The sequence below is a fragment of the Amblyraja radiata genome, chromosome 17, assembly GCF_010909765.2.
Source record: "Amblyraja radiata isolate CabotCenter1 chromosome 17, sAmbRad1.1.pri, whole genome shotgun sequence".
Lineage (NCBI taxonomy): Eukaryota > Metazoa > Chordata > Chondrichthyes > Rajiformes > Rajidae > Amblyraja > Amblyraja radiata.
In genome coordinates, this window is record NC_045972.1 from 2,934,722 (window position 1) to 2,953,214 (window position 18,493).

At 43.5% G+C, this 18,493-nt stretch overlaps 1 protein-coding gene across 1 annotated transcript in view; it reads right to left on the reverse strand.

The window, feature by feature from the left end:
* phlpp2 (PH domain and leucine rich repeat protein phosphatase 2) overlaps positions 1-18,493 on the reverse strand; it is a 136,391-nt gene that overhangs the window by 4,032 nt on the left and 113,866 nt on the right. Inside the window, exons 14-17 of the mRNA XM_033035629.1 lie at positions 16,798-16,960; positions 13,085-13,215; positions 11,373-11,486; positions 3,494-3,688 (exon numbers count right to left, since the gene is read on the reverse strand). Of these exons, the coding sequence (XP_032891520.1) occupies positions 3,494-3,688; positions 11,373-11,486; positions 13,085-13,215; positions 16,798-16,960 (603 nt within the window). The remainder of the gene's footprint in view (positions 1-3,493; positions 3,689-11,372; positions 11,487-13,084; positions 13,216-16,797; positions 16,961-18,493) is intronic.

Here is an 18,493-nt window from a genome sequence, read left to right on the forward strand (position 1 = left end):
TAAAGACATGGCGGAGGAGTTGAATAACGTAGAGATTGTGGAGGTGTTAATAGTGATATTTCAAGAATCAATAGAGACAGGAGTGGTCTCAGATGATTGGAAAATTGCCACTATTACCCCGCAGAATAGAAGGGAGTAAAGCAGAATAGTGGGAACTATTGGCCAGTTACTCTGACTTCAGTGGTTGGTAGGATTTTAGTCCATTATAAAGGATGAGGTTACGGAGTACTTGGAAGTTCACGACAATATAGGCTGAAGTCAGCATGGCTTTGTGAAGGGGAAGTCTTGCCTAACAGATTTTCTGGAATTCTTTGAAATAGTGAATAGCATGACAAAGGAGTCAGTAGATGTTGTTTACCTAGATTCTCAGACAGCCTTTGATAAGGTGCCACAGGTGAGGCTGCTAAAGAAGATGAGAGCCCACAATATCAAAAGGCAGATACTAGCATGGATAGCAGGTTGGCTGGATGGCAGAAGGCAAAGAGTGGCAACAAAGGGGGCATTTTTCTGGTTGGCTGCCAGTGACTAGTGGAGTTCCGCTGGGATCAGTGCTGGGGCCGCTACTCTTCACGTTGTATATTAATGATTTGGACGAGGGGATTGATGGCTTTGTGGCCAAGTTTGCCGGTGATACGAAAATAGGTGGAAGGGCGGGTAGTGTAGAGAAAGCAAGGACTCTGCAGAAGGACGTGGACAGGTTGGGAGAGTGGGCAGAGAAGTGGCAGATGGAATATAGTGTAGCAAAGTGTGGAGTCATGCATTTTGGTAGTAGGAATAAACGCGTAGACTGTTTTCTAAATGGGGAGATAATCCAGAAAGCGGAGGTGCAAAGGGACTTGGGAGTGCTGGTGCAGGATTCCCAAAAAGTTAATCTGCAAGTCGAATCGGTAGTAAAGAAAGCAAACTCAAATTTATATTGAAAAGGGTTGGAATACAAAAACAAGGATGTAATGCTGAGGATCTATTAGGCGCTGGTAAGGCCACATTTGTAATATATTGAGAACTATTTTGGGCATCATATCTGAGGAAGGATTTGTTGGCCCAGGAGAGGAGCATGAGTAGGTTTACAAGAATGATCTCAGGAATGAGTTGGTTAACTACAATGAGCGTTTGTCGGCACTGGGCCTGTACTCACTAGAGTACGGAAGAATGAGGGGGGACCTCATCGAAACGTACAGAATAGTGAAAGGCTTGGATAGAGTGGATGTGGAGAGGAGGTTTCCAGTAGTGGGAGAGTCTAGGACTAGAGGTTATAGCCTCAGAACTAAAGGATGTTCTTTTAAGAAGGAGATGAGAAGACATTTATTTCGTCAGAGGGTGGTGAATCTGTGGAATTCTTTGCCACAGAAGGCTGTGGAGGCCAAGTCAGCGGATATTTTTAAGGCAGAGATAGATTCTTGATTATTATGGGTGTCAGAGGTCATAGGAACAATAGGCAATAGACAATAGACAATAGGTGCAGTAGGCCATTCGAGCCAGCACCGCCATTCAATGTAATCATGGCTGATCTTCCCCAATCAGTACCCCGTTCCTGCCTTCTCCCCATATCCCCTGACTTCGCTATTTTTAAGAGCCCTACTGGACTCCACTGCCTTCTGAGGCAGAGAATTCCACAGATTCACAACTCTCTGGGTGAAAGTTTTTCCTCATCTCCATTTTAAATGGCCTACTTCTTATTCTTAAACTGTGGCCCCTGGTTCTGGACTCCCCCAACATCAGGAACATGTTTCCTGCCTCTAGCATGCCAAATCCCTTAATAATCTTATATGTTTCAATAAGATGCCCTCTCATCCTTCTAAAGTCCAGTGTATACTAGCCCAGTCGCTCCATTCTTTCAACATATCACAGTCCCGTCATCCTGGGAATTAACCCCGTGAACCTACGCTGCACTCCCTTAATAGCAAGAATGTCCTTCCTCAAATTTGGAGACCTTAGTAGTCGCGTTGGAGGCCGGTTCTCTGGATGCTTTCAAGAGAGTTAGTTAGAGCTCTTAAAGTTAGCGGAGTCAAGGGATATGGGGAAAAGGCAGGAACGGGGTACTGATTTTGGATGATCAGCTATGATCAGAGTGAATGCAGTGCTGGCTTGAAGGGCTGAATGACCTACTCCTGCACCTGTTGTCTATTGTCCCTGAAAGTAAATAGAGTGTTAAAGAAGGCATATGGTATGCTTTTATTGTTTGGGGCATTGAGTGCAAGAGTCAGGAAGCTGTGGAAAGGGGGCAGAGGAGGTTGACTACAATGATGCCTGGACTGGGGGGGTAATAGCTACCGGGGGACGTTGGACAGACTAGGATTGTTATCTCTGGGATGCACCAGTGGTTGAGGGGGAGACCTGATAGAAGTAAATAAAATTATGAGGGGCATCGATAGTCAGACTCTTTTTGATGGGATGGAAATATTAAATACTAAAGGCCCTGTCCCGCTTACGTGTCGTTGGCACGCAAATTACGCGACCTCGTTGTCGCGTTAAGACGCACGGGCATCATGTGGCAGGTCCCATTGAGAAGCGCGGAGGGGTATGGAGTTGTGCGCGATATCACGCGGCGCTCCGAAATTTTGTAGCGAACAAAATCTTTGCGCGCCACCGGCCTGTCGCGTAACTGACGGCCAAAGTGGGACAGGCCCAAGACCCTGGTGCGATGCAACGTCTCACCTCCAACAGCAGCAGAAGCAGGCAAACGATCGTCAAACTCAGCCTGGGGCTCACGGCCGTTGTGGTCCGGATCCGCCCTCACTTCTACTCCCAGAGCGGGGCCAGGAAAATTGAGGATAGACACAAAATGCAGGAGTAAGTCAGCAGGACCGACAGCATCTCTGGAGAGAAAGAATGGATGACGTTTCGGGTCAAGACCCTTCTTTCAGTCTGAAGAAGGGTCTCGACCCAAAACATCACCCATTGCTTCTCTCCAGAAATGCTGCCGGTCCCGCTGAGTTACTCCTGCATTTTGTGTTCATCTTCAAATGACGTCACGCGCTCCAGACGGCTGTGCGAACGCATGAAGTCGCACGGGACCTTCGCGGGACCGTCGCGCCTCAACCGTAATTAGCATGCCAAGGACACGTAAGTGGGACAGGGGCTTAATGGGCATGGCTATAAAGTGAGAGGGGCAAAGTTTAAGGGAATTGTGCAGGACAAGTTATTTACACAGTGGGGGGTTGAATGGCTGGAAAGTGCTGCCGTGGATGGTGGTGGAGGCAGATGCAATAACAGCATTTAAGATATTTTCCCGTACATGTTCAGCACGGAAGCTGTGGGCTGAATGGTGTGTCCCTGTGCTGTACTGCTCCGTGTCAAATATTCTAGCTTCTATAATGGGAACTGCAATCCTGCCACTGTTCCGTGCTGATTTGCAAAACTGTCAGTGGTAGCTTTATATGCTTTAGCTATTACACATGAAGTACATCGGATTCCTTTCTAAAGATTATGATCAAAGTATTGTATGCCTAAAAGGTGCTGTATTTTGGTACATGTAAGGTTGCACATTACTCACCTGTGTGAGACAAGGAATGTGTGGGTCATGTATACAGTGCTTATGCACGACTGCTGCAATTCTTCTGCCAGTACATCTCCCACAGTACATTGCAATAAACGAGGAATTTCCATGTTCTTGTCTCCGTCGAATATACCGTACAATGCTTCTGGATTATCTCCAAAGCTATCCAGGGCAAGAACTGAAAGACAGAGTCTAGAAAAGCAAAAATATACATTTAATAAAGGTTTACTACCTATCAACAAACTGACAATAGTTCTCAAAGGCTATTAAGATTGATTGCTATGAAGATAAAAGTCGGCTGCTACACCTGTTAAATATCTCCCCCTCACCTTAACCCTGTGAACTCTGGTTCTCGATTCCCCCACTCTGGGCTAGTGCGTTTACCTGTATTTAATCTCAGCCAGTGCACCTGCAATTTTCTCTCTGGCCTCGAGTCCTGAATATGTATATAACAAATTTATTGTTTGACACTATGACACAGATTGTAGATAGTAAATGGTTTGCTAAAAAATCATCTATAACTCTTCAATGGATTTGAGAAAATAATCATTTATTGCATGATAAAATCTGGCATTTTAATTATGACAAAGAAAATACATACCAAAAAAAATTAAAGTCAAGTTCAAGTGAGTTTATTGTCATGTGTCCCTGTTAGGACAATGAAATTCTTGCTTTGCTTCAGCACACAGAACATAGTAGGCATTTACTACAAAACAGATCAGTGTGGCCATATACTATAATATAAATATATACACACATGAATAAATAAAATGATAAAGTGCAAATAACAGATAATTGGTTATTAATAATCAAAGTTTTGACTAAGCCAGGTTTAATAGCCTGATGGCTGTGGGGAAGTAGCTATTCCTGAACCTGGTTGTTGCAGTCTTCAGGCTCCTGTACCTTCTACCTGAAGGTAGTAGGGAGATGAGTGTGTGGCCAGGATGGTGTGGGTCTTTGATGATACTGCCAGCCTTTATGAGGCAGCGACTGCGATAAATTCCCTCGATGGAAGGTCAGAGCCGATGATGGACTGGGTAGTGTTTACTACCTTTTGTAGTCTTTTCCTTTCCAGGGCGCTCAAGTTGCCGAACCAAGCCACGATGCATGCTCTCTACTGTGCACCTGTAGAAGTTAGAGAGTTAGAGAGAGTCCTCCTTGACAAACCGACTCTCCGTAGTCTTCTCAGGAAGTAGAGGTGCTGATGAGCTTTCTTGATAATTGCATTAGTGTTCTCGGACCAGGAAAGATCCACAGAGATGTGCACGCCCAGGAATTTGAAGCTCTTGACCCTTTCAACCATCGACCCGTTGATATAAACGGGGCTGTGGGTCCCCATCCTACTCCTTCCAAAGTCCACAATCAGTTCCTTGGTTTTGCTGGTGTTGAGGGCCAGGTTATTGTGCTGGCACCATATGGACAGTTGCTCGATCTCTCTTCTATACTCTGACTCATCCCCATACGTCCCACAACAGTGGTGTCGTCAGCGAACTTGATGATGGAGTTCGCACTGTGACCGGCTACGCAGTCATGAGTATAGAGTGAGTACAGCAGGGGGCTGAGCACGCAGCCTTGAGGTGCTCCCGTGCTGATTGTTATCGAAGCTGACACTTTTCCACCAATTCGAACAGACTGTGGTCTGTGATTGAGGAAGTCGAGGATCCAATTGCAGAGGGATATGCAGAGACCCAGTTCTGCGAGTTTGGTAACCAGCTTGGTGGGGATGATTGTGTTAAATGCCGAGCTGTAATCTATGAATAACAGCCTGACATATGAGTTTTTGTTGTCCAAGTGGTCCAGAGCAGAGTGGAGGGCCAGTGAGATCGCATCCACCGTTGATCTGTTGTGGCGGTAAGCGAACTGCACTGGGTCCAGGTAGTTGATTTGCTCCATGATCAACCTCTCAAAGCACTTCATCACCACCGGCATTAGTGCCACTGGTCGATAGTCATTGAGGCACGTCACCTTACTCTTCTTGGGTCAAGACATGAGTGTCATACTAATTCTTTACAAATGCCTTACAGCCTGAGCTGTAGACATTGTATACATAGATTTCAGCAAGGCATTCAACAAGGTTGAGAGTGGCAGATTACTCTGGAAAGTTATATAGTATGGAATCTATGGGGAGATAGCTGAATGGATAGATAATGGCTGCATTGAAGGCAGTGGAGTGGGATTGTGGAAGGTTGCTTTTCAGACTGGAGGTCTGTGACTAGTCGTGTGCCTCAGGGTTTGCTGCTGCACCCATTGCTGTTTGTCATCTGTATCAATGATTTGGATGAGAACGTACGTGGCATGATTAGCAAGTTTGCAGATGACATTACCGTGGGTGGTATTGTAGACAGTGAAGATGGTTGTTAAAAGTTGCAGCAGGATCTTGATCAGTTGGGCAGGTGGGCTGAGGAATAGTTGACGGAATTCAATGCAGAGATATGTGAGGTGTTGCATTGTGGGAAATCTAACCTGGGCATGACCTACACAGTGAATGGCAGGGCTCTTGGGAGTGTTGTAGAGCAGAGGGATACATAATTCCTTGAAAGTGGCGTCACAGGTAGATCGGGTGCTCAAAAAGGATTTAAGCACATTGGCCATCAGCAGGGTATTGAGTATCGATGTTGAGAGGTCATGTTGCAATTATATAAGACTTTGGTGAGGCCACATTTAGAGTATTGTATCCAGTTTTGGGCACCATGTTATAGCAAAGATGTTGTCATGCTGGATAGGGTGTGGAGAAGATTTACGAAGATGTTGCCAGGACTTGAGGGCCTGAGCTATAGGGAGAGGTTGAGCAGGCTAGGACTCTATTCCTTGGAGCACAGGAGGATGAGGGGTGATCTTATAGAGCTGTATAAAATTATGAGAGGAATAGATCGGGTAGACGCACAGAGTCACTTGCCCAGAGAGAGGAATTGAGAACCAGAGGACATAGGTTTAAGGTTAGGGGAGGGGGAAAGATTTATTAGGAACCTGAGGGATAACTTTTGTACATAAAGGGTGGTGGGAATATGAAACAAGCTGGTAGAGGAAGTAGTTGAGGCAGGTACTATCGCAACGTTTAAGAAACATTTAGACATGTACATGGATAGGATAGGTTTAGAGGGATATTGACCAAACACAGGCAGGTGAGACTAGTGTAGATGGTGACGAGTTTGGTTTTTACTGTATAAGTTAATGGAAAATGACAGTGGGAAATATTAGGTTCTGTTGCAGCTGTGATGACGAAGTTAGTCACTCATTTTGAGGAACCTGAATGTTTGTGATAATGAGATCATGCGCTTGCGATTCAATTGTTTGAGTTATTTAACCTGATCACTGTGATAATGCGAACATGCACTTGTGAGTCACTTGTCTTAAGGAACCTGACCTTTGCCTTGACACACATACCGTGTCACGATATGATTGAACAAGAAAGCGTGCCAAATTTGCTTCTGCTTGCTAATATTCTTGTATTATGCCTATTGTAAACCACTTACCCTAGGAACACTTGGAACTCCAAGAGAGTGACAGGTCGTAGACCAGAGTGAGTCCCCCGGGGTGACGAATAAACTTGTTGAAGCAAGAACGGTGTGTTGTTTCAGTATATTTATTGAGAAAAGATCGAGGGGAAAAGAATCCAGTTCAACAATGGGACATGTTGGTCGGTGTGAGCAAGTTGGGCTGAAGGGCCTATTTCCACACTGTATGACTATTACAACAGGTTCATAAATAAGTCGTCCACAGTGTAAAAGCCTTTACACCGTCTACTGCAGAAGGGCCAATGTTGGGCATGGTCAAGAGCTGATCCGAAGGCATTTGAACAAATAAAAACAGCCTTAGATTGGTGCCCGTTCTGGTGCATCATGATCCAAAGAAGCCTGTGATGACTTGCCATACGGGGTTGAGGCCGTTCTATAGCGAATGCCATGAGGAACAGAGATTCCCGTTGCGGTTGCGTCAAGAACAGTGTCTTTGGCGGGAATAAATTACTCACAGCTCGATCAAGAAGCCCTTACTATGATGTTTAGTATCAAGCGTTTCTCTCAAAGTCAGCAAGACAAGGAAGTAAGTGATTGACTTCAGGAGGTGAGTGGTACACATACACCAGTTTACATCGACGGTGCCAAAGTAGAGATGGATGAAAACCTCTAATTCCTTGGAGTCAATATCACCAACAACCTCTCCTGGACCACCCATATTGAAGCAACGACCAATAAAGCACTTCCTTAGAAGGCTTAGGAAGTTTGGCATGTCCACAACAACTCTCACCCACTTCTACAGATGCACCATGGAAAGCATTTTATCAGGATGCATCACAGCGGTATGGGAACAGCTCCATCCAAGATTGAAAGAAATTGCAGCCAATTGTGGACGTGGCCCAGACCATCACACAAACCAACCTCCCTTTTACTGACTCCATTGATACCTCACGCTGCCTCGGCAAGGCCAGCAGCATAATCAAGGACGAGTCGCACCTTGGCCACTCCCTCTTCTCCCCTCTCCCATCGGGCATAGATGTGTGAAAACACACATTTCCAGATTCAGGGACAATTTCTTCCCAGCTGTTATCAGGTAACTCATGTTTACGACTACCACAACTGGAGAGCAGTGCTGAACAACTATCTACATCATTGGAGACCCTCAGACTATCCTTGATCGGAATTTGCTGGCTTTACCTTTACCTAAATGTTATTCCCTTATAGAAACATAGAAATTAGGTGCAGGAGTAGGCCATTCGGCCCTTTGAGCCTGCACCGCCATTCAATATGATCATGGCTGATCATCCAACTCAGTATCCTGTACCTGCCTTCTCTCCATACCCCCTGATACCTTTAGCCACAAGGACCACATCTAACTCCCTCTTAAATATAGCCAATGAACTGGCCTCAACTACCTTCTGTGGCAGAGAATTCCACAGATTCACCACTCTCCGTGTGAAAAATGTTTTTCTCATCTCGGTCCTAAAAGATTTCCCCCTTATCCTTAAACTGTGACCCCTTGTTCTGGACTTCGCCAACATCGGGAACAATCTTCCTGCATCTAGCCTGTCCAATCCCTTAAGAATTTTGTAAGTTTCTATAAGATCCCCCCTCAATCTTCTTAATTCTAGCGAGTACAAGCCGAGTCTATCCAGTCTTATCATGTATCTATACACTGTAAATGGCTCATTCGTAATCGTGTATTGTCTTTCCGCTGACTGGATAGCATGCAACAAAAGCTTTTGACTGTACCTCCGTACACGTGACAATAAACTAAACTGAAAGCCTGTACTAGATCTGATGGGGGAATCACGAAGTATCCAGTTAATGTCGTCACTGAGAATGTTAACCATATCTGCTTACTCATATACAATGAAGTATATGCTGGTAAAGGACAACGTTGTGGAGGATGCCGAGCAGATTGCCTGTTGTCGATGGCACAGTGTCCGGCAAGCCTCCATTCAAAGCTTTTCACCTGTTACAAAGCCCAGATGAAACACCAATCAAATGTTGCATCATTAGGCACTGGACAGCTCGGGATCCACATCTATCACAGGTCCTGCCAGGCCTTCCCCCGAATTACAACATCATCAACATGAACTCAGCCGATAGGACGTCTGCACATTATGGGGTAACCAAGTAGTGGTTCCCTCTCAAGACTATAAACACATACACCGTGATCTGCATGATGCTCACCCGGGTGTGGTTAGAATGAAGGCACTTGCAAGAAGCTACGTGTGCTAGCCACAAATGGGCACTGATAGTGAAAATATTGTACACATTTGCCCTATTAGTCAGAAGATGCAAAAAGCACCACCAAGTGGGTCCCCTGTAAACCATGGCCTGGATCATTCGACCCAATGAAGCTACAGAAGTGGCTCATGTTTACGACCCCGCAGCTAGATTGATGAACCAAGAGGAGCTGCGTTGAGTAACGGGGAACTTCACAGCAAACCATCCCATTCACCACTGAGCACAAAGACACCTATAAAGAACCAGCCCCCCTGCGCACGGTCCATGGTCCATGAGGGTGCGGGGGGGGGGTGGGGGGGGGGGGAAATGAACCGTTCCCAACAGACAACTTCCGTTCCTTTACCGTACGCACATGCTCGCCGGAAGCCCTGCAGGCTGGGAACGACACGGGTATACACGTGTGCAGTATATCGGGAGCACCGTCCAATCGGAGGACGGTGACGTGGGACTAGCGCGGGACCGGTCGGGACGCAATTTGTTTTGCAGCAGCCATTTGTTGAAAGTTGTTGAGATGTACAAGGTCAAAGATGTTTAGTTAACCAGTGTTTAATTACTTACTCTGTTGTTGGTATTGCTCCATGCAATATATAACCAGTGAATCTAAATAACACAATTGCACTACAACCTTTCCACCATTCCACTGTTTTGCATTAATTGTGGTATTAATTCTTGTATCTATCATTATCATGTTAACTCTGTAAGCTTCACGTGAACAAGGAATTTTATATGCAATAAAATAATCTAAATCTGATTTCCTGCAAAGATTCTATCCCCCACTCCCAATTCCTCCATCTGCGCTGCATCTGGGCCCAAGATGACACGTTCCATACCAGGACATCCGAGATGTCCTCATTGTTTAGGGAACGGGGGTTCCCCTCTCCCATCATAGATGAGGCCCTCACTCATGTCTCCTCGGTACCCCGCAGCTCCGCTCTTGCTCCCCCTCCCCCTAGTCGCAACAGAGACAGAATCCCCCTAGTCCTTGCCTTCCACATCATCATCCGTCGTATACAACACATAATCCTCCAATATTTTCGCCACCTCCAATGGAACTCAACACTAGTCACATCTTCCCATCTCCACCCCTTTCTGCCTTCCGCAGAGACCGTTCCCTCCACAACTCCCTGGTTAACTCATCTCTTCCCACCCAAACAATCCCCTCCCCAGTTACCTTCCCCTGTACCGCAGAAAATGCAACACCTCTCCCTATACCTCCTCCCTCAACTCTGTCCAGGGACCGCAACAGTCCATTCAGGTTAGGCAGAGGTTCACTTGCACCTCCTCCAACTTCATCTACTGTATCCGCTGTTCAAGATGTGGACTCTTATACATTGGCGAGACCGAAAGCAGACTAGGCAATCGTTTAGCTGAATACCTTCACCCAGTCCGCCTGAACCAACCTGATCTCCCTGTTGCTAAACACTTTAATTCTCCTTCCCATTCCCACCCTGACCTTTCTGTCCTAGGTTGTCAGAGTGAGGCTAAACGCAAATTGAAGGAACAGCATCTCATATTTCACTTGGGCAGCATACAGATCAGTGGTATAATTATTGATTTCTCTAACTTCAAGTAACCCCGGCATTCCCTCTCTTTCTATCCCTCCCCCACACAAGTCGCACCAGCTTCTCGTTTTTACCCAACAAACAGCTAACAATGGCCTGTTTCCTTTATCGTTACTTTTTTTGCATATCTTTCATTCATTTATCTCTCTGCATCATCGTCTATATCTCGTTTCCCTTTCCGTGACTTTCTCGACCCAAAATGAGATGCTGCCTGTCCCGCTGAGTTACTCCAGCTTTTTGTGTCTATCTTCAATTAATTAATGAGTTCCTTTAAAATTCAGTGAACAATACAAATATCAATCTAATTTGCATTTGTAATTTAAGGTAAAAGGATATTGCAAGGCATTTCACAGAGCAGAAGGTAGGCAGATTATTGCATAATAAGGAATGATCGCATAATGTAGTATAAATGATCGACTTTCAAGAGTTGGAAGACAACCAAGAAAGCTGAACTTGAAGAAGTTTCAGAATAGATTTACATTAAAGAGTCGAAGATGGAAAAGAAGAATTAAAAAAGAGTGCACCATGGGGAAATAATTAAACAAACTGATAATATTTCAATCATAAGGAGATATCAGTAAACAAGCTTATTTCTGCTGTACCTACTTATTTCTATGTCCCGCCATTTCAGAATAGCCATGATTCCATATAGTAGGATTCCCAACTGAATCATTACATGGTGCAGGAGGTTTCTGATCAATTTTCAGAGTGGTGATATGACTGCAATACAAAAATGCATGTGATTTTAATTTACTTCCATTTTTCACAAACATCACTTTCATTGCAGCATTCATTATGTATTATTTTGCAATAGGCCGAACAGTTCAACAGAAATGACTTTAACTCCCCAATATTGACTGGGACCTTGCTCAGTAGCAAAGGCTTAGACGGGGCAGAAATTGTGAGGCAATTCCAAGAGGGTTTCTTGAAACAGTATATGTATAGTCCAATCTGAGGAGAGAACATACTGGTCTTTGCATTGGGAATAAAGGCTGGCAGGTGACTGGTATTACAGTGAAAGAGCATTTTGGGATTTTGGGGTCCAAGTCTACAACCCCCAGAAAATGGCGGCACAAATAGACAGAATGGTAAAGAAGAATGTTAGAATTTTTGCTTTCATAGGTCGGGATATTGAGTATAAGAGTCAAGATGATCTGATATTGGTTTGGCCGCATTTGGCGTATTTTGTGCAGTTCCGGTTGCCTCATTAAAGGAAGGATATGAAAGCTTTGGAAAGGGTAAAAAGAAGGTTTATCAGAATGATGCCTTGATTAGAGGTATTAGCTACAGGGAGAGGTTGCACAGATTTGGCTTGTTTTTTTACTGGAACGGCAGAGATTATGGGGAGGCCGGATTGAAGTATATAAAATTATGAGAGGCATAGATAGGATAGACAGTCAAAACCTTTTTGCCAGGATGGAAAAATGAAATACCAGAGGGCAAGGTGAAAGGTGCAAAGTTTAAAGCAGATGTGTGGGGTGTTTTTTTTATACGAGGGTGGCGAATGCATGGAAAATGCTCCAGGGTGGTGGTTGAGGCAGATATATGACGCCGGCAGTTGCAGAAAAAAATCGCCAAGTGGGACAGGCCCTTAAATCACACCTGCAATTTGCTGTGCTATTTATCACGCAAAGAGAAAGCACATTTAATTCTAAATTATAAACTGTAAATTATAATTCTAAATTATAATTCTGTAACCTTAGAATTAAATGTACTTTCTCTTTGGCTTTGATATATCTACAATATTTTTTTCATTTCCTCCTGTGAAATGAGCAAATACTAGATAAGCATATTTTGTGAAGCATTGAAACAGATATATGTATATAAATATATAGAAACTAATATATATACATAAATATATATATGTATACATAAATAAACACAAATAAATATATATATACATAAATATATAGTAAATGTATTCCTGATTGAAGGCTTCACAAGTTGAGTTGCTCTATATGATCAACAAACTATATCTATCTCCTTTCTTTCTGCATCATTCCTTCCCCTCCCCGCTAATATATTGTGATCATTATACATCCTTGGGCCCATGTTTTATTTCTATTGACATCACTTTGGTCGTCCAATCAATCCTGTCCTTTACCACATAACAGACCTCGCACTTGTGCTGTTTTTGTGACCTTATATCGTTCTTTCTTCACATCTTTATGTTTTTTTAAATTCTAACATTTTTCAATTGTATTGAAAGTTCATTAAGCTGAAACTTTGACACATCCAACCAGCCTAATGTTTCAAGACTTTTCCATGTTTTACTTGTGCTTGAAACTATACTTGGAACTGAGAGTGATGGTTCTCACCTGAACATTTCCAATGTCTTGTGGTCAAGAACAAGATTTAGATTGCCAGCTAAGTCCAGTTCCTGCAATGAGGCCGGAAGGGTCTCAGGCATCATTATCTCCGTAAGCTCGTTGCAACTGAGGTCAACCAACTAAAACAGAATTAAGAAAATTGAAATTAAGCAGAATACTGGTAACAATGGTAATAGATTTGAGCAAAGTAACATTATTTGCTCAACCAGTTAGTGACAGAGCCAGTTTACGATTCACCAGCTGATAATCTTTGCGACTATTCAACACAGTTTACCATGAACTAGTCACTATTAGTTTAGTTTCGAGATACAGAGCGGATACAGGCCCTTCGGCCCACGGAGTTTGCACTGATTCCCGCTCATTAACACACTATCCTACACAGACTAGCGGCAATTGTACATTTATACCAAGCCAATTAACCTATAAGCCTGTACGCCTTTGGAGGAAACCAAAGAACTTAGAAAAAAAAAACACGCAGTCATGGGGAGAACGTACAAACTCTGTACAGACAGCACCCGTAGTTGGGATCGAACCCGGTTCTCTGGAATTGTAAGCGCTGTAAGGCAGCAACTCTTCCACTGCGTCACCGTGCCGCATAATGAATTGAATACTTAACAAATATCGACGAGTGCATGTTATTTTAGGCCGTTATGGCTACTATAGAAACAGTTTCCAGCTATATTCAAACTTCTGCAGGGAGAGATGTTGTCACTCAAATTGGATAACAATGCAGATTCAACTATACAAGAATAGCGATTATGACCTACACAAAGCTGTCAACCATGGTCTTCAACTATGATGCAAGACTGAAACCACCACCGTTTGTGTAAAAAAAGTTGCCCCAGGTTCCTATTAAATCTTTCCCCCTTACCCTAAATCTATATCCTCTGGTTACTCGATTCCCCTGCTCTGGGTAAAAGATTGTGCATTTACCCAATCTATTCCTCTCATTATTTCTCATTGTGGCTAAAGGGATCAGGGGGTATGGAGGGAAGGCAGGTACGGGATACTGAGTTGGATGATCAGCCATGATCATATTGAATGGCGGTGCAGGCTCGAAGGGCCGAATGGCCTACTCCTGCACCTATTTTCTATGTATCTATGTATTATCTTATACACCTCTATAAGATTACCCCTACATCCTCCAGTGCTAAAGTCCCAGCCTGCTCAACCTCTCCCTAAAACTCAGGCCCTGGAGTCTCAGCAACATACTCATACATTTTCCCTGCACCCATTCCAGCTTAACAACATCTTTCTTACACATCTTTAGGGTGACCAAAACTGAACACATAACTCCGAGTGTGACCTCACCAATATCTTGTACACTGTAATGTAACCTCCCAACTTTTATACTCAATCCTTGTCTGGTCTGGTTTGACTTCCTGAAATGCAACACCTCGCACTTATCAGTTCGATCCTGACTACAGGTGCTGTTCTGGGCAGAGCTCGTACATTCTCCCTGTGGCCGCATAGGTTTTCTCCAGGTTCTCCAGTTTCCTCCCACAATCCAAAGACACACAGGTTTGTAGGTTAATTGGCTTCTGTAAATTGTGGGATGTGATCCCATACTAAATTCTGTAGTATGTGGGATGTGAAAGTGGGATAATGTGGAACTGGTATACATTGCGGGCGATCGATGGTCGGTGTGGATGGTGGACCGAAGGGCCTGTTTCCATGCTCTATCTATAAACTAAACTAAATACATCCCTGTTTAACAGAGATCAATAGTGTTGTGTAGACCACCACTCAATCTTTGCAATGGCTAAATTTCAAGTTACTGCAGCCAAAGTAACATCTACAAACATGTTTAATTAAAATCAAAGTTCCCATCTTATTTTTATTTTCCCATCCTCATATTATTTTTCTCTCCCAATCCCCTGACATCAATCTGAAGAAAGGTCTCGACCCAAAACGTCACCCATTCCTTCTCTCCTGAGATGCTGCCTGTCCTGCTGAGTTACTCCAGCATTTTGTGTCTACCTTCATATTTTTTCTAATGTACATTATATAAAATGAATGAAATATTTGATTTGGAATAAGCAAATTGGAAAGGTTTTGGACCACATTAGCTGAAGTAAATCAAATGCATCTGTTACGTAAACGGGTCCTTTTCACAATGGCAGGCAGTGACTAGTGGGGTACCGCAAGGCTCAGTGCTGGGACCCCAGCTATTTACGATATATATTAATGATTTGGACGAGGGAATTGAATGCAACATCTCCAAAGTTGCGGATGACACGAAGCTGGGGGGCAGTGTTAGCTGTGTGGAGGATGCTAGGAGGCTGCAAGGTGACTTGGATAGGCTGGGTGAGTGGGCAAATGCATGGCAGATGCAGTATAATGTGGATAAATGTGAGGTTATCCACTTTGGTGGCAAAAACAGGAAAGTAGACTATTATCTGAATGGTGGCCGATTAGGAAAAGGGGAGATGCAACGAGACCTGGGTGTCATGGTACACCAGTCATTAAAAGTAGGCATGCAGGTGTAGTCAGTGAAGAAGGCGAATGGTATGTTAGCATTCATAGCAAAAGGATTTGAGTATAGGAGCAGGGAGGTTCTATTGCAGTAGTACAGGGTCTTGGTGAGACCACACCTGGAGTATTGCGTACAGTTTTGGTCTCCTAATCTGAGGAAGGACATTCTTGCCATAGAGGGAGTACAGAGAATGTTCACCAGACTGATTCCTGGGATGGCAGGACTTTCATATGAAGAAAGACTGGATAGACTCGGTTTGTACTCGCTAGAATTTAGAAGATTGAGGGGGATCTTATAGAAACTTACAAAATTCTTAAGGGGTTGGACAGGCTAGATGCAGGAAGATTGTTCCCGATGTTGGGGAAGTCCAGAACAAGGGGTCACAGTTTAAGGATAAGGGGGAAATCTTTTAGGACCGAGATGAGGAAAACATTTTTCACACAGAGAGTGATGAATCTCTGGAATTCTCTGCCATAGAAGGTAGTTGAGGCCAGTTCATTGGCTATATTTAAGAGGGAGTTAGATGTGGCCCTTGTGGCTAAAGGGATCAGGGGGTATGGAGAGAAGGCAGGTACAGGATACTGAGTTGGATGATCAGCCATGATCATATTGAATGGCGGTGCAGGCTCGAAGGGCCACATCTATTTACGATATATATAATGGCCTACTCCTGCACCTATTTTCTATGTTTCTATGTTAATATCCCAATTCCCAACCAAACTTCAGATCCATGTAGAAAGCAGAAAGTAAAGTGACCATAAAAAGAAAGCCAAACAGTATCTGTGTGAAGAAACTAAACTGAGAGTACAGATCAAAATAGTTAAAAGTGAAAGGAACAACAACAAAAATGGCATTGTAAAAATATACCATGCTATGTGGTAAAAATAGCCAGTGAGTTGAATCCAGTGTATCATGCAACACACTCTCAATGGGCAGCACAGTGGTGCAGCTGGTAGAGTTGCTGGCTCACAGCCTCAGCTGTGTGGAGTTTGCACTTTCTCCCTATGACTGTGTGGGTTTCCTCCGGGTGCTCCAGTTTGCCCCCACATCCCAAAGACGGGTGGGTTTGTAGAATAACTAGCCACTGTAAAATTGCCCTTAATGTGTAGGATAACATAGAACTTGTGTGAACAGGTGATCAATGGTTGGTGTGGTCCTGGTGGACTGAAGGGACTGCATCGCTAAGATAAACTATTATCAGACTCATTCAAAGCAGATTTTGCACCTTGATCTCAGGTAAGTGTAGGATCTCTGGGAAGACTGCAATGCTGTTGGAGTGAACAATGAGTGTGTGCAATCGCTTGCAATTGGTAATGGTGGTAGGAACAGCCTTCAATTTGTTCCCACTCAGGTTCAGTTCTTCCAGTAACTCGAATTTCGACAGCTTACTGAAGGAAAAAAAGTTAAAATAATTAGTAGATTTGAACATTACATTATCAAATCATTACAAACTACACATGATTTGCAACCTGCTGTTTCACAAATGAGATCATGCTTTGAATCCAACCCATATAACAAACTCATTGTGTAGGAAGGAACTGCAGATGCTGGTTTACATTGATGATAGACACAAAATGCTGGAGTAACGCAGCGGGACAGGCAGCAACTCTAGATAGAAGGAAAGGGTGGCGTTTCGGGTCGAGACCCTTCTTCAGATTCATTACCTCATTATTCACAAGAGATAGGGACACAAAGTTCCTGATAATAACAAACAAAATCTATATATCTGATGCTGTGAGAACAAGATTATGGCCACAGTATATACAACAATCAATCCCTTCATGGATATAACTTCCTTGCAAGTTGCAGTGGTAAGTCACATTATATGTTCATATCAGACATCAAGTGGAATCCAAGATTTCAAGGTCAGTTTATTGTCACATTCACCAGTTAAAGTACAGTGAAATTTGAGCTACCATACAGCCATACTAAGTGAAAAGGAACAAGACACACAACCACATAAAAGTTCACATAAACATCCATCACAGTGGATTCCACATTCTTCACTGTGATGGAAGGCAATAAAGTGCAATCTTCTTCCTCGTCATTTACTAACAACTCCAGGCAGGGTTTAGGTGGATACATATTTCCCATTAATAAACAGCTAACCTCATAAATAAATAGTCTGTGGATTATGACTATTAGGCTGTGAACAATGAACACAGTGTATGTTTGTATTTACGTAGACCCATGAAACCAGGTCCCATCTGCATTTATGTACAGTGGGTTATAAAGCATGATAACCATATAACAATTACAGCACGGAAACAGGCCATCTCGACCCTTCTAGTCCGTGCCGAACACATAATCTCCCCTAGTCCCATATACCTGCGCTCAGACCATAACCCTCCATTCCTTTCCCATCCATATAACTATCCAATTTATTTTTAAATGATAAAAACAAACCTGCCTCCACCACCTTCACTGGAAGCTCATTCCACACAGCTACCACTCTCTGAGTAAAGAAGTTCCCCCTCATGTTACCCCTAAACTTCAGTCCCTTAATTCTCAAGTCATGTCCCCTTGTTTGAATCTTCCCTACTCTCAGTGGGAAAAGCTTTTCCACGTCAACTCTGTCTATCCCTCTCATCATTTTAAAAACCTCTATCAAGTCCCCCCTTAACCTTCTGCGCTCCAAAGAATAAAGCCCTAACTTGTTCAACCTTTCTCTGTAACTTAGTTGCTGAAACCCAGGCAACATTCTAGTAGGTCTTCAGTGAGACCTTGTACATTGCAGAATCCTCTGGTGAGGAATTGAATGGGATGCATCCGAGTAATTTGAGGGGAGTATGGTAGGAAATTAGAGGGACACTGACCATAATCATTCACTGCTCTTTGAATAACAAAATGGTATTGAGATTAAAAAATGTTATACACTTGTTCAAAAAAAGGAGCATTAAGACAATTTAAAGCATTGATTA